Here is a 12,305-nt window from a genome sequence, read left to right as displayed (position 1 = left end):
TCCCGGTCCGGGCGCGACACTGAGGGTTGCGGTCCGTTGCCAGACACGAAAAAAGAAAAAAAAAGAAAAAAAAAAAAAAAAAAAAAGAAATGGTCCCTGAGGTCATTGTTCAACATCTATCCAGTAAATATTTATTGAGCCCTTATTATATGCCAGGCACAATTTTAGGCATGTGAGATAGACCATTAAGTAAAACTTGCAAAGATCCTTGCCCTGCTGGAACTAGTATATTAGTGAGAAGAGAGAGATAATAATCAATAAATGCACAAAATGGGTAACTTATATAGTTTGCTAGTGCTGATGAATGGTGTGGAGAAAGGAAAAGTAGAGCAGGCTCGGGGGCCCCCGGGGCATGGGAGGTGCAGTAGAGGCTAAGAGCTCTGGAATAGTTGGATGACTTGTCCCAGGCCATCGGGTTAACAGAAAAGGAAGCTTGTGCTCTCTCACACAGCCCTTGCTCTCTGAAGTCTGACTCTTTCTGCAGCATCTCCATGCTGTTATCATTTCTCCTACTTTACCCAAATCTTCCTATGGCCTTGGGGCCTCTGCTGGTGCCAAGCATGGAGCTACAGGCATGTGCCTTGCAGGAGAGGGGTACCCTCCTTCCACAGCAGGTCACAGTGATGATTATGACATAGGCCTGCAGGAATGCAATCCGCACGTGTTTCTACCTGAACTGCGGGCCCCGTGCCAGCCTCCCGGGCTGTGGTTTACATGGCATTCGCTCTGAACACTCCTTAGGCACACACAGAGCCGCTGAGCCTCCTTAGCCCAATGAGCAGAAGAGGAGTGTGCACGTGTGTGTGTGTGTGTGGGGGGGTGCTTTGCAGTTGTGTCTTCTTCCCTAATTCTGAGTGGACAGTTTGCTCATGCTTCACCTGCCCCCAGGTGCCCCATCCATTTCTCTCTCCTACCCGCAAAAGAATTTTTCCAAAATGGTTTTCCAACCACACAGCCAAGCAGATGTTTGAAACTACTGCTTCCTATTAGGGAGCTGGGCCTCCTTCCCCAGCTTCATCTCTACCATTAGGTAGGCGTCAACATAGTGGGACTGGACAGAAAACTCATTTCCAGAGGGAGAAACCTTCCCTCTGAAACACAGCACAGCTGCTGTGCCCTCTGAGACCTTTGTTGTCTGGTGACTCTTGCTAATCTCCCAGAGAACACCAGAGATGTGCCTGGAGCAATTGCACAATTGCACGCTTGTCAGAGGAGCATCCAGGTGCAGTGGTTTTCATGCACATGTGCACACACTCATTCACGTCCTGCACACACCACCAAGCCCAGATTTTGTTAAAGGGAACCAAAAAAGCCCAGTCACAGGTAAAGATTATAATGTTTTTATACTCATAAAAAGGGAGAAAGCATATTATATCACACAGGTAGCAGTTCACATCCCCTGTGGGGTGGGTACCAGTGTAAGACATAAGCCAGTGATGCCAAATGGTTTCCTGCTTGGGTTTGCAAAAGCAAAGGGGTCTCAACCATCCAGAAATCTCTTACAGCCTTTTCTCTCCATTACAGTGATGTAGAGAACTAAATTGTGGAAATATCACCCCTGAACTTTGGGATTTCAGCATGAAACTCACTGTGAGGCTTATATTGGAATCTCTGCATGAGATAATCTCTTGTTTTGGTTTCTTGGATCTAAATGATTAAATGTCAATACTGTGTCAGGTTATTGTGACTTACTTCGGCTAATGGGATAATAGCAAATATGATGCAAGCAGAGGCTCAAAAGTGTCCATGCATTAGGGCTTGTCCTTTCTAGCAGTGGGGCTCTCCTACCACCAGAAGAAGAGCCCAGGGCAGCCTCCTGGAGGTGGAGGGAACAGGTGGAGAGAGGCCCCAGGCATCTCAGCCCCCCAGCTGTCCAGCTGGGGCCCCATCATTGTAGTGAGACCATCTCAGATGATCCAGCCCCAGCCAAGCCAGCCCGACCAGAAGAACAGTCCAGACAACCCACAGACTCAGGAGAGAGAACCCTTTTGATCTTTTAAGACAGTAAATTTCGGGGGTGGCTTCTTAAGCAGCAAAAACTAACTTACAAATACACCGTAAATTCTCCCTAAAATAAGCTCTCTAGACAGCAGCCAGATTCTAGAACCATCAAGGATTTATTACCCCAGTAAGTGGCTTTCTCCACATCTTTATTTTAAATGCTGCCAAAGCTATTTTGTTTCCAAACTTTTTTTACATGGGTCTCCCAAAGTTAGGCATGCGACATGTATACAGCCATGTGGTTAATGATTTCCACTGAGGCTAGTGATGAAATGAAACAACCTCCTGGGGAAAAGCATACACGTATGTCAGCTCACTACCCTGAAGCCTATCAAGCACACTGGACCAGATCAATGTCCCCGCAAAGACCTTCCTCTTGGGGATTTCTATTTGTTTAATGTGTTCATAGACAGGAAGGGAATTTCTGACTGGGACAAAGCTTTGAGGGCAGTATTCCTTTTGCTGTAACAAACAAGCTGGTTCTCATTTGCTCACCTACCAGGGAGCATGGCTCAGAGCAAAAATGAATGTGAGCAGCAATAATTGTAGAGATGACAACCACCACAGGAAAAGACAGTCCCTGGGAACGTTTATACGGTGCCTTGATAGCCCCTATCTGTGACATCAGAGCTAAAAGAGGGAAGAAAACACTTCACAGTGCAGTGGGCTGAGAGCTGGGTTACAAGGATGCCATCTGAAACATTGAAGTAGTCCTTTTATAGTTTCAAGGCCCTAGGGTTCTGTGGGCCAATTTCAGTGCCAAGGCAACCGAAGTGACTGGGTCTTGACTTGGCCCCTGGCAAATGTCACTACTAATCCTAGATGATAGTGGCTGCCAATTATTGAGTGCCTGCTTTAACCCACCGCTTGTCTGTAAACACTAATTTAGCTCCTACAGTAATCCTGCAAGGTAGGTTGATACGTGCTCCTTTTGTGGATAAGAAAACTGAGGAACAGAAAGATTATGGTACTTGCCAAGGTCACACAGCTCAAACCTAGCAGAGCTGGGATTAGATCTGAGGTCTGTCTGCTCCCACCACACCCTGTTCTATACCCTGGTACTCCAGCAGCTTTGATTCTGGCTCAAATTGGCTTCCCTTCTTTAAGGTAACCACTCATGTGGCCATAATTCAACATTGCAAAGAAAACCCCCTAAACGAAAAAAATCACTGTGAAATCTTCTGTTAAAACAGGACCATGACCAGGTAGAGAATTTCAAAGAATTGCATTAACTCCCTTCTTTAAGGTAACCACTCATGTGGCCATAATTCAACATTGCAAAGAAAACCCCCTAAACGAAAAAAATCAATGTGAAATCTTCTGTTAAAACAGGACCATGACCAGGTAGAGAATTTCAAAGAATTGCATTAAAAAGTACCAATCCTTTTAGTAACATCTCCATAATTAGACTAGAAATCAGGATTGCTACCTTATGAAGAAATCTTGTCACTTACATACCTCTAAAGTAGTCCTCTGAGACTTCAATGTGCACATGAATAACCTGGGGCAGTGGCCTTCAACCTGGACTGCACATTAGAGTCATCCATGGCACTTTAAAAGACACTGAGGCCTAGGACCCAACCCCAAAGACCCCAATTTAACTGGTCTGGAGACAGGTCCCGGCATTGGGATTTGAAAAAATCCCAAAGATGAGTATAATGAGCTACCAAGGCTGAGAACCTTCAATCTCAGGGTGCTCAATGCATCAGAGTCCCCTGGAGGCTTGTTCAAATACAGATTTCTGGGACCTACCCCAGAGCATCTGATTCAGTAGGTCTGGAATGGGGCCTGAAAATTCGCATTTCTTTCAGATCCTCAGGTGATGCCGTGCTGCTGGTTGGGAGCCACACTTTGAGAACCATTGGTATATAGAGAAGGGGTAGGGCCCAGGATTGTCAAGTTTTAACATGCAGCCGAGGGATTCTGATGTCAGGTGTCTGAGCTCCACTCTTAGAAAGAATGTTCCGTGGGGACTGGGCAAACAGGTGAAGCCACAAACCCTGTGCAGTCTCAGCTTGGCATCCAGGCATCCCGTGTTTCTCTTATTAACAGCACTGATCTTTTCCTGTCATTCCTGTCTTCCAATGTAACCATTCATTTCTAGATCCATCCTACTATCCTAAGGGACGTGTCACTTTCTTCCCAGAGAGGCAGAATAGTATGATGGTCAAGAGGACAGAGTCTGGGCCCAGACTGCCTGGGATGAATCCCAGATCGTGATCCTCCAACTCAAGTTGCTTAACTTCTCCAGCCTTTAGTCTTCCCACCTGTAAAATGGGGTATCTGCCTCAGAGAGCTGATTAAATGAGCTAATATATGTAAAATGCCATGAAGAGGGACTAGTGCATGGTAAATACTATATAGATGTGCTACCCCCAGTCCTTCCTCTTGGAAAACAGATAAATGGATTTCCCGTCAGAAAGGGAAAGGTTTCATGAACCTCCTGGATGGAAGGGTATAGAGTTCTTTCTGTTTCCCTAGAATTTGATGTGTATGTCTACCATGGCACTATTTTGCTCTCTCCGTTAATTTTCTCCCTTTGTCCTCAGTGGGTGAGATCTTCTTTAGGAAAGAACTGTGTCTGCTCATTTTTGGATTCCTAGCACCTAGCATAGTGCCGGACATGAGACGCATTCTTAATAAATGCTGGTTGAACAACTGAATAATGTGGCTAGGAAAAAATTGTCTTGCTGCTCTGGAAGTCACCTACAATTATCTATCACTGGGTAGAAATGACACTCTGATATACAACTGGTCTTTCTGTTGAAAAATGGGGGTAAGGGTGAGAGTGCGAAGGTACAATCATTCTCAACACATACTGTTCACTCCCAAGTCCACTGATGGTGGCACCATCATGATGACAGGTGCCTTTGTAAGACATCAAGTATTCTTATAACACACTGCCTGATTCCCTACCAAGACTAGCCAGATGCTTGCCAAATGTGTTTCCTCTTTTTCTTGGACACACAGAATACATTTCCCACCCTCTCTTGTATCTATCTGGGGTCATATGACCAGGTCTTGCAGAACATAAGTGGGTATGATGTGTGTCACCGGGGCTGAGGGGGTTAATTGTGTGTGTGCCTTCTCCAGGTTCCCTCTCTTTCCTTAGCTATCAGCCAGATAGACAGTATCAGGAAGATAGCTCTCAGGCCCTAACAGCTGGTGGAGCTCCAAGATGGAAGGAGGCTGGATCCCTGAATGACTGAGTGGAGCTGAGTTCTCCCCATTCTGTCTCCCATCCCAACTCAAGTGAGAAACGAACTTTTATTATTTTGTCACTGAATTTGGAAGTCGTTTGTTACCTCATCTATTCCATTCTAAAAACATGAGAAATGGCAAGTCCTAACTTGGGATCTTGAAATTTATTGGGGAGGGTAATTACTTTGACAACCCATGACACATTCCACTGCCAATATCAAACCTAACACACTTGCCTGCTCTATGCATCTCTTTTCCTAAACTGATTTTCAACATAAATTCTTACAGTAAAACATACAAGGAAGTTGATTTGATGATTTCTTCATTGTTAGAAATAAAAGTAAAATTTTGGGGGAAAAACGGCAGTTAAAACCCCAAAGACCCTAAAAAAATTCTCTCTTAGGATAATTGATATGATTTTAAAATTATAGTCTTTCCAGAAAAATGTGGCTGCTGGTGCCTCCGTGGGGCTTCTGCGGGACAGAGCCTTTGTGAGGTATGCCTCATCGAAGACCAAAAGCCACACACTGTAAACTGGGTTTTGCTTGGCTCCATGTCCGTTAGTCCTCATGGCCTCATTTACTCTACCCACCAATCTTACATTACTGGGTGGTAAACTCACCATATTCTGGCTGCTCTTTGGTTTCAAAAGTCCGGTGGCCTGGGGCCGGACGGTCCCAACCCCTGGGGGGGTTGAGGAAGTTGCTGTCGTCTGAGGTACTGTCGTACTTGTAGTCCTGGTCCCCGCTGTTTGCCCTCGCCAAGGACAAGGACCTCTGCCACCAGGCCCGCCAGCTGGGGGATGGGACTGACCAGCTGGGCTTATTCTCCGGATGCTGATCTTTATCTGCTTCAGTGTCAGGACCGTCGACCACCTCTATGGTGACCTGAAGAATTCAGAACAGGCCAGGGTCAATGTGGAGCCCACAGCCTCCAAGCTCTGTGACCCTTGGAAGAAAGTCTGAGAGAGCGGAGGGAAAGGATGGATGCATCCCTCCTGAAGGAAAGCTGAGACTGCCTGGCAGGACAGAATGCAAAACATCCAGGACAGCCCAGGTGAATTCCATGACCAGAGGGGAGATGGCCTTGGAGGAGACATGGGAGGAGAGAATTCATCACTAGGCTCCCTGATTTACTGACGATTAGGTTGTTGAGAAGACTTTTATTCAAGGAGTAAACAGGAACTATATGTGTTCCCAAAGTGATACAAGAATAATCAAGCATAACACTTAGTGAGTACTAATGCTATGTCAGGCACTGCTCTAAATGCACCACCTATATCAATTTACGAGTATTTAATCCTCATAATAACCTCCTGTACCTGTATGTGTGTGCCACTCCTCCTGTCAAGAGCTGGAGTCTGTTTCCCCTGCTGTTCAATCTGGGCTGGCCTTGAGACCCACTTTATCCAGCAGAATGGGTAGGGGTGACACTGTGACAGGTCTTAAGAGGTCTTGCAGATTCTGTTTTTGTTCTCTCGGAATGTTCCTACCACTGCATAAGGAAGACCAGCCTAGACCACCTCATGCGTAGAGGCCACGTGGAGGGAAACTGAGGCACCTCAGCTAATGTCGAGCTCCAAGGCCATAATCACGTGATCAAGGCCATTTTCTATCCTCCATACCCAGTTGGGTCACCCCCACTGACACCACATGGAGCAGAGACATGCTGTTCTGGCTGAGCTCTGCTCAAGTTCTTGACCCACAGGGCCATGAACAATCTAAAGGTCATTGCTTCAAGCTATTGAGTCTTGGGTGGTTGCTGGATAGCAACAGATAGCTTTTTACAGACAGAGAAAACTGGTGCACAGAGATGTTAGCAACTGGTCTAAGGTCACAGAGCTAGTGAATGGCAGATGTGGGGAGTCTGGCTCCAGAGCCCATGTTTTAACCAACTTTGCCACACTGCCTCTCAAGAAGTAAATGAGAGAGGCACTGCACCTCATGAGTCCAAGGGAGCAAAGAGGCCACAGGTGCTGGTGGGGGTAGAGCTGGATGCCACAGGATGTACAGAGAGGTGAGCACGGGTCCTCAAGACCAGGCTTTCCCAGCTATGATTATCATTCATCCCATAGTCCAGACCCAGACTGCACATGCCTCAACTGACCCTCAAGGTTGGAGCAGACAGTCCCAGAGTCAAGGTTAGAACTTGCTCTTGGATTTACAAAGCCTAGATTTGAAGTCTGTCACGGGTCTGGAAGGAGGCAGCTTCTTGGCTCTGAGAGACAATCAACGTAGAGAAACTTGTTTAAAAAATATAATAAAAGACTCATTGGGTTCCTTTGGCCATCACTCAGCTCTTGCAACACCCTCTGGATGAGTTCTGTGCAAATGAATCAGAAACACGTGCTCCAAGTAATCAGCGCAAGATGTACTGGGCAGATGCATTTCCAGTTTCGCCCTAACCCGACATCTGAGAGAGCTGCTGAGATGCTCTGCCAGATTGCACTGGGGTGTGCCCATCCCTGAGACAAACAGCCCCTTCCTTTTGTGTAAGGAATTGGGAGGGTTGAATCCTGCTCACTTGTACATTCATTCCCAGCCCATGGTGGGCCCAGGCTGTGGTTTTGCGAGGTTCAGACACATGATGAAGACGATGGCCTTCAATCTCAACATACGCCTAGACTACGGCAGGCCAAGTGCATCTTCTGTTGTGGGATGCCTAAAAGGGCACCATTAGGGCATCCTATGCCACCACCATCACCCGAGTCTTGTAGGCATCCCTTGCATATTTATAAATAATTATGGAGCCATTTAGTAATCTCCTAAAAAGAAAAAAGGGAAAGGAAGAAAAGGAATACATCGTACATAATGTATCATTGCTGTTTGTTGGCATGGATGGTCGCCGAGAGTAATGGTCACTGGGACCCACACGGAAGCTGGGAAGGACAAGTACAGAAGACGCGCACAGCCGGGTGGTGCAGAACCAAGCTGCGCAGTGACAGGGCAATGCCGAACCCTTGGAGGTAGGACCTTTCTCCTCTGCAGCCCCGGCTCCCTCTGCCTGCAGACAGCACAACCGAGCTGCAGTGATCTTCTGCAAGGCTGTGAGGGTCTTCGAGGGGAGAGGCTGCCAAGAGCCAGGCAAGCCTGCAATTACTGTAATGAAATCAGTCTCTGGGTAGGAGATAAGGGGGACTGTGCCCAACAGTTTCGATATTCCATTTGTATGCGGACTGGAGTCAAAGGGATCGCTCAAACAAAACTTGCCCTGCAATTTCTCCAAGCTGGGAATAAAAACAATTTCATGTTTCAAGCTATTACTGTCAATACGATTTTTTTTTTTTTTTTCCAAACCGCTGTTCAGATCCAAACAAAATAGATTTGTTGCCTGGTCAGGCAATGAGTAGCAAAATACGAATTTATTCCAAAAACTATATCAATGACTAAACCTCAACAGCTTAGAGGTTTCTTTCTTCCCTTTAATTGCTAGCCACTGCCCCAACTGAATTAACAAAACAAAACAAACACTGAACAAATCTTAAGATCCACCCTTCCTTACAGTTAACAATGTGGAAATCTCATATTGATATCGAAAGAAGAAATCTAATCTTGAACCTGAAATTTCATAGGCATCCAATTAAAAAGACTTAATAAGCATGATCAATGACTTCTCAAATGGTGGGGATTAGTTTTACATTTCCTGTTGCTCTCATTTTATTTATTTTTTTTTTTTATTTTTTATTTTTTTTAGCATTAACAAATTGTTTTGTAAAGACGTCTTGAACAATAATCGGCCATAATGAGCTATAGGTGTGGAGTAAGCACAGCTGATTTCCCAGCTAAGATTCTAGATCTTCCCATCCTTTCTCATCTTTAACACACATAATTCAAGTGTCTTAGAGCATTTGCTTCTTCTGGACTTTCCCACACCTTAAATCAAGATGGCAAAAGGAAAGGAATGCTTCCAAAAGCCTCAAGTCCAACTTCTGGCAGAAACCCCTCAGCTCTAAATAAGAGTCCAAAATAGGTGCCAATCTGAAGAATTCTGTCCAAAATCAAGAAATGCACCTTGATCAGCTTTCCTTCTCTTGATAGTTAATACTTTCATTAGAAACAACTCCTTACTCTTGCTCTGAAAAACATTTCCCACAGGGAAACTAACACTCCTCAGTCTAACTGGTAATTAAGAAATGCTACCAAGAACACAGAAGCCAGGTCCTTCGACCCCAGGAGAATCCTCTCACTCATTGGTCCCCTAAGCAATGGGGGCTGTGGGGACTAGGTGGGTGTGGGTTGGTATCTCCCAAATGGGAAAATGACTTCCTCCGTACACAGAGCATCCAGGGACACGTCTCCAGCAAAGGTTTTGGATCCAGATCATTCTCCCCCCCCCACTTCCCCCTTCCTTGACAACTGCTGTGGAAAAAACACAAAATGGACTAGTAGGTCCTTTCAGACCCACCAAGGCTCTAAAAACCACTATGGCAACCCCAGCTAACTGTGGCTCGTGCTTTGAGACTTGCAACGAGCATGCCCAAACATTACTGTGCCTTTTACACAGTGCAGACCCAATTTTTGGGCACAGAAACTGGCTTGAAGAATTCAAATTCCCGAGGCAAACAATGAGGAAGGTAGAAAGCCAGTCTCAAAACCAAGTCTTCTGATTTACAATTATTTTCATACGCATTTGCTCTGTTGTCTTTGTCCCCATTACCATCACCAACCAGCATCTATCAGTTCTAGGAAGCTGACCATGCACATGGCCCTGAGCTAAGACCATAGGGATGTCTCATTTAATCCTCACAGATAACCATACTTATGTAGTACCATACTTACCTGTAGTATGTAGGTACTCATGTTTAATTATCCTTCTGATTTTACAGAGAAGGAACCTGAGGCACAAAGAGGCCGTGTAGCCTGCTTGAGGCTACAGAGGCTCCATCCGACTGACTAAACGGTGGTGCTGGATCCTGGGTCAATCTGACTCCACATTCCATGCTGTTGACAGCAGCACCCCACCGGATTCTGAACAGCAGAATCTGTGTGGTTGTGTGGGTCTGTGTCTTGGGCATAGAAATTTCTTGGTTCTTACTCAGCCAGGCCTGCCATTCCAGATATATTTTAGAGAAGAAAGAGGAGGGGAAATCAGAAGTAGAAGCAAGCACAACATTTGTAGCCCTGGCCAACTCATCTGATGGTATCTTGTGGCACTCAAGAGGCCTATGGCCATGCAAATAAGTCTGTGCAAGAAAAAAAAAAGGCCTTTACACAACTGTTTTTAAGTCTTTCTCAATGGAAGAAAAGAAATAAGTATATTGGTTGAAATGAATACTAACTTCACTTTGATCCAGAGAAGGGAAATATTTGGCTGTGAATAGCTACTGTAGTATTGAATTGATGCAGTAAGCCTAATAATGAGTTTATTTTAGAGATTTTTGTATTTGCTATCTGACCATCAGCTGCAGACCAGAAACCCAGCCAAGGATACTAAAGTTCACGTCTCTCTTCTCTGGGAGATTTACTTTCTTTAACTGAATATATTTTTTTCCCAACAAAACCAACTTCTTGTATTGTTTTAAGTTTAATATGGAAATTCAGTTCAGGGGTTTGCGGCCATTTCTTTCTATTTTGTGCATTCTTGTTTTCTTATCCACTCACTTCCACAGCCTGAAACCAGTCTTAAAATGCAGAGACTGATTCACTTGGGACAGAGCCTGCTTGTCTTGTGGGGATTAAAAATGCTCCACAGAAGCAAATGTTGGGGCTTTTATAAGGATTTCCCACCCTAAAAGTCAAGAGTCCCAAGAGGGACATGGCCCTTTGCACGGGCTCAGCAATGTGACTTTGGAAAGGTGCAGGCTGTTTCTGCAGAAGGCAGAGCAGACCAGCCCTGGAGCGTGGGAAATGCTTTCAGAGCCTGGAGGGGTGACAGGGACAGAGGGAGGGGGTATTGAATTCCTGTCCAGCTCCCCGGCTCCAGCCAGGGATAACTAGGTGGGGGCAAGGGGCAAGTTGCCAGGGAAGGGGGCAGATGAGATCAGAGGCCCTGGCAGCGGAAGACGACCCACTGATGCACCACCCTTCACCTGTCTTCACTCTGCTAACCAGGGAGAGAAAGTGCTTTGACGGCCGTGGTGACCAGTGGGCTGTCTGCTTGGTTGAATCGGCCCTGTGTCAAACCAGTGGATTTCAATAAAAGAGCAGTGCTGTAAGGAAGGATGAGGGCTGCCAACATGGAAATCATCACCCCCTTTTAGAAAGCACCTCATGTTTTAAAGGACCACCAGGGAACTGGTTTACTCAAGTGCAGTGGTGCATGGGCTGCTGCAGCTAGCACTGTGTGCGTGCGTGCGTGTGTGTGTGTGTGTTGCATGTGCATGTGCACACACACACTTATACACTGATGTAGGGCTGGGGCTTCCAGGAGTAGCAGCTGCTTCATTCCTTCTTTGAACAGGTTTCTAAGTGACCAATACTAACCGTTTTTGATTTTTCCAGAACAGAAGGCCAGAAATGCAGCTCAATTTTCTTTCCTTTAGGGCCAGTTAAGACATCAGATCAATAAAACATTGGTTTCCCCCGCCCCTCTGTATGGCCTGCAGAAGGTTAACAGACACAGGGGTTGTGTAAAGCAGAAATGGAATACCCGACTGGGCAGTGGGCAAAAAGCTGGTATTGGTCCAGTCTTTCTGGGTTTTCGACTTTAATGATATCTAAGTGGGAGCTGCATTAGTTTCGAATCCACTCTGCCAATAACCCTGATATTTGGAGCTGTGGGGAAATCTTTATTCTTGGGAGTTATGGTGATCTTTACGGTCCAAAGGGTCACTCAAGAAAAATATGGGGACCTCATAGGAATAGCCCTGTCCCTCTTCCCACCCTGTCCTCCCAAGCAGCGCTTTTGGAAGCAACACCTGGAGTTAAACTTCTTGTTCCTGTGCTAGGGTAAGAGAAATGAAAACAAGCATTGATTGTGACTTTTCACCTGTTCTAAGTCTATGTGAGCAGGTGTTTGGGTTCTCAGAGGAGATGAGGTCAAAGCTCATGGGAAGTTGCATTTTACAAAAGTCCAAGAGGCTTTGCCAGTGAGGATCTCATGCTGTGAACATTCACACCCCGCATGGCCATCTCTTAACTCATCCTAGACTTATTCTCTGCTCC

General features: G+C 45.8%; 1 protein-coding gene across 1 annotated transcript in view; it reads right to left on the bottom strand.

The window, feature by feature from the left end:
- ISM1 (isthmin 1, angiogenesis inhibitor) overlaps positions 1–12,305 on the bottom strand; it is an 80,926-nt gene that overhangs the window by 12,520 nt on the left and 56,101 nt on the right. Inside the window, exon 4 of the mRNA XM_008564775.1 lies at positions 5,825–6,089. Within this exon, the coding sequence (XP_008562997.1) occupies positions 5,825–6,089 (265 nt within the window). The remainder of the gene's footprint in view (positions 1–5,824; positions 6,090–12,305) is intronic.

Source organism: Galeopterus variegatus, unplaced genomic scaffold (genome assembly GCF_000696425.1).
Source record: "Galeopterus variegatus unplaced genomic scaffold, G_variegatus-3.0.2 Scaffold191, whole genome shotgun sequence".
NCBI lineage: Eukaryota > Metazoa > Chordata > Mammalia > Dermoptera > Cynocephalidae > Galeopterus > Galeopterus variegatus.
The sequence above is the reverse complement of the archived record's forward strand: the minus strand, read 5'-3'. Positions and strand labels throughout refer to the sequence as shown.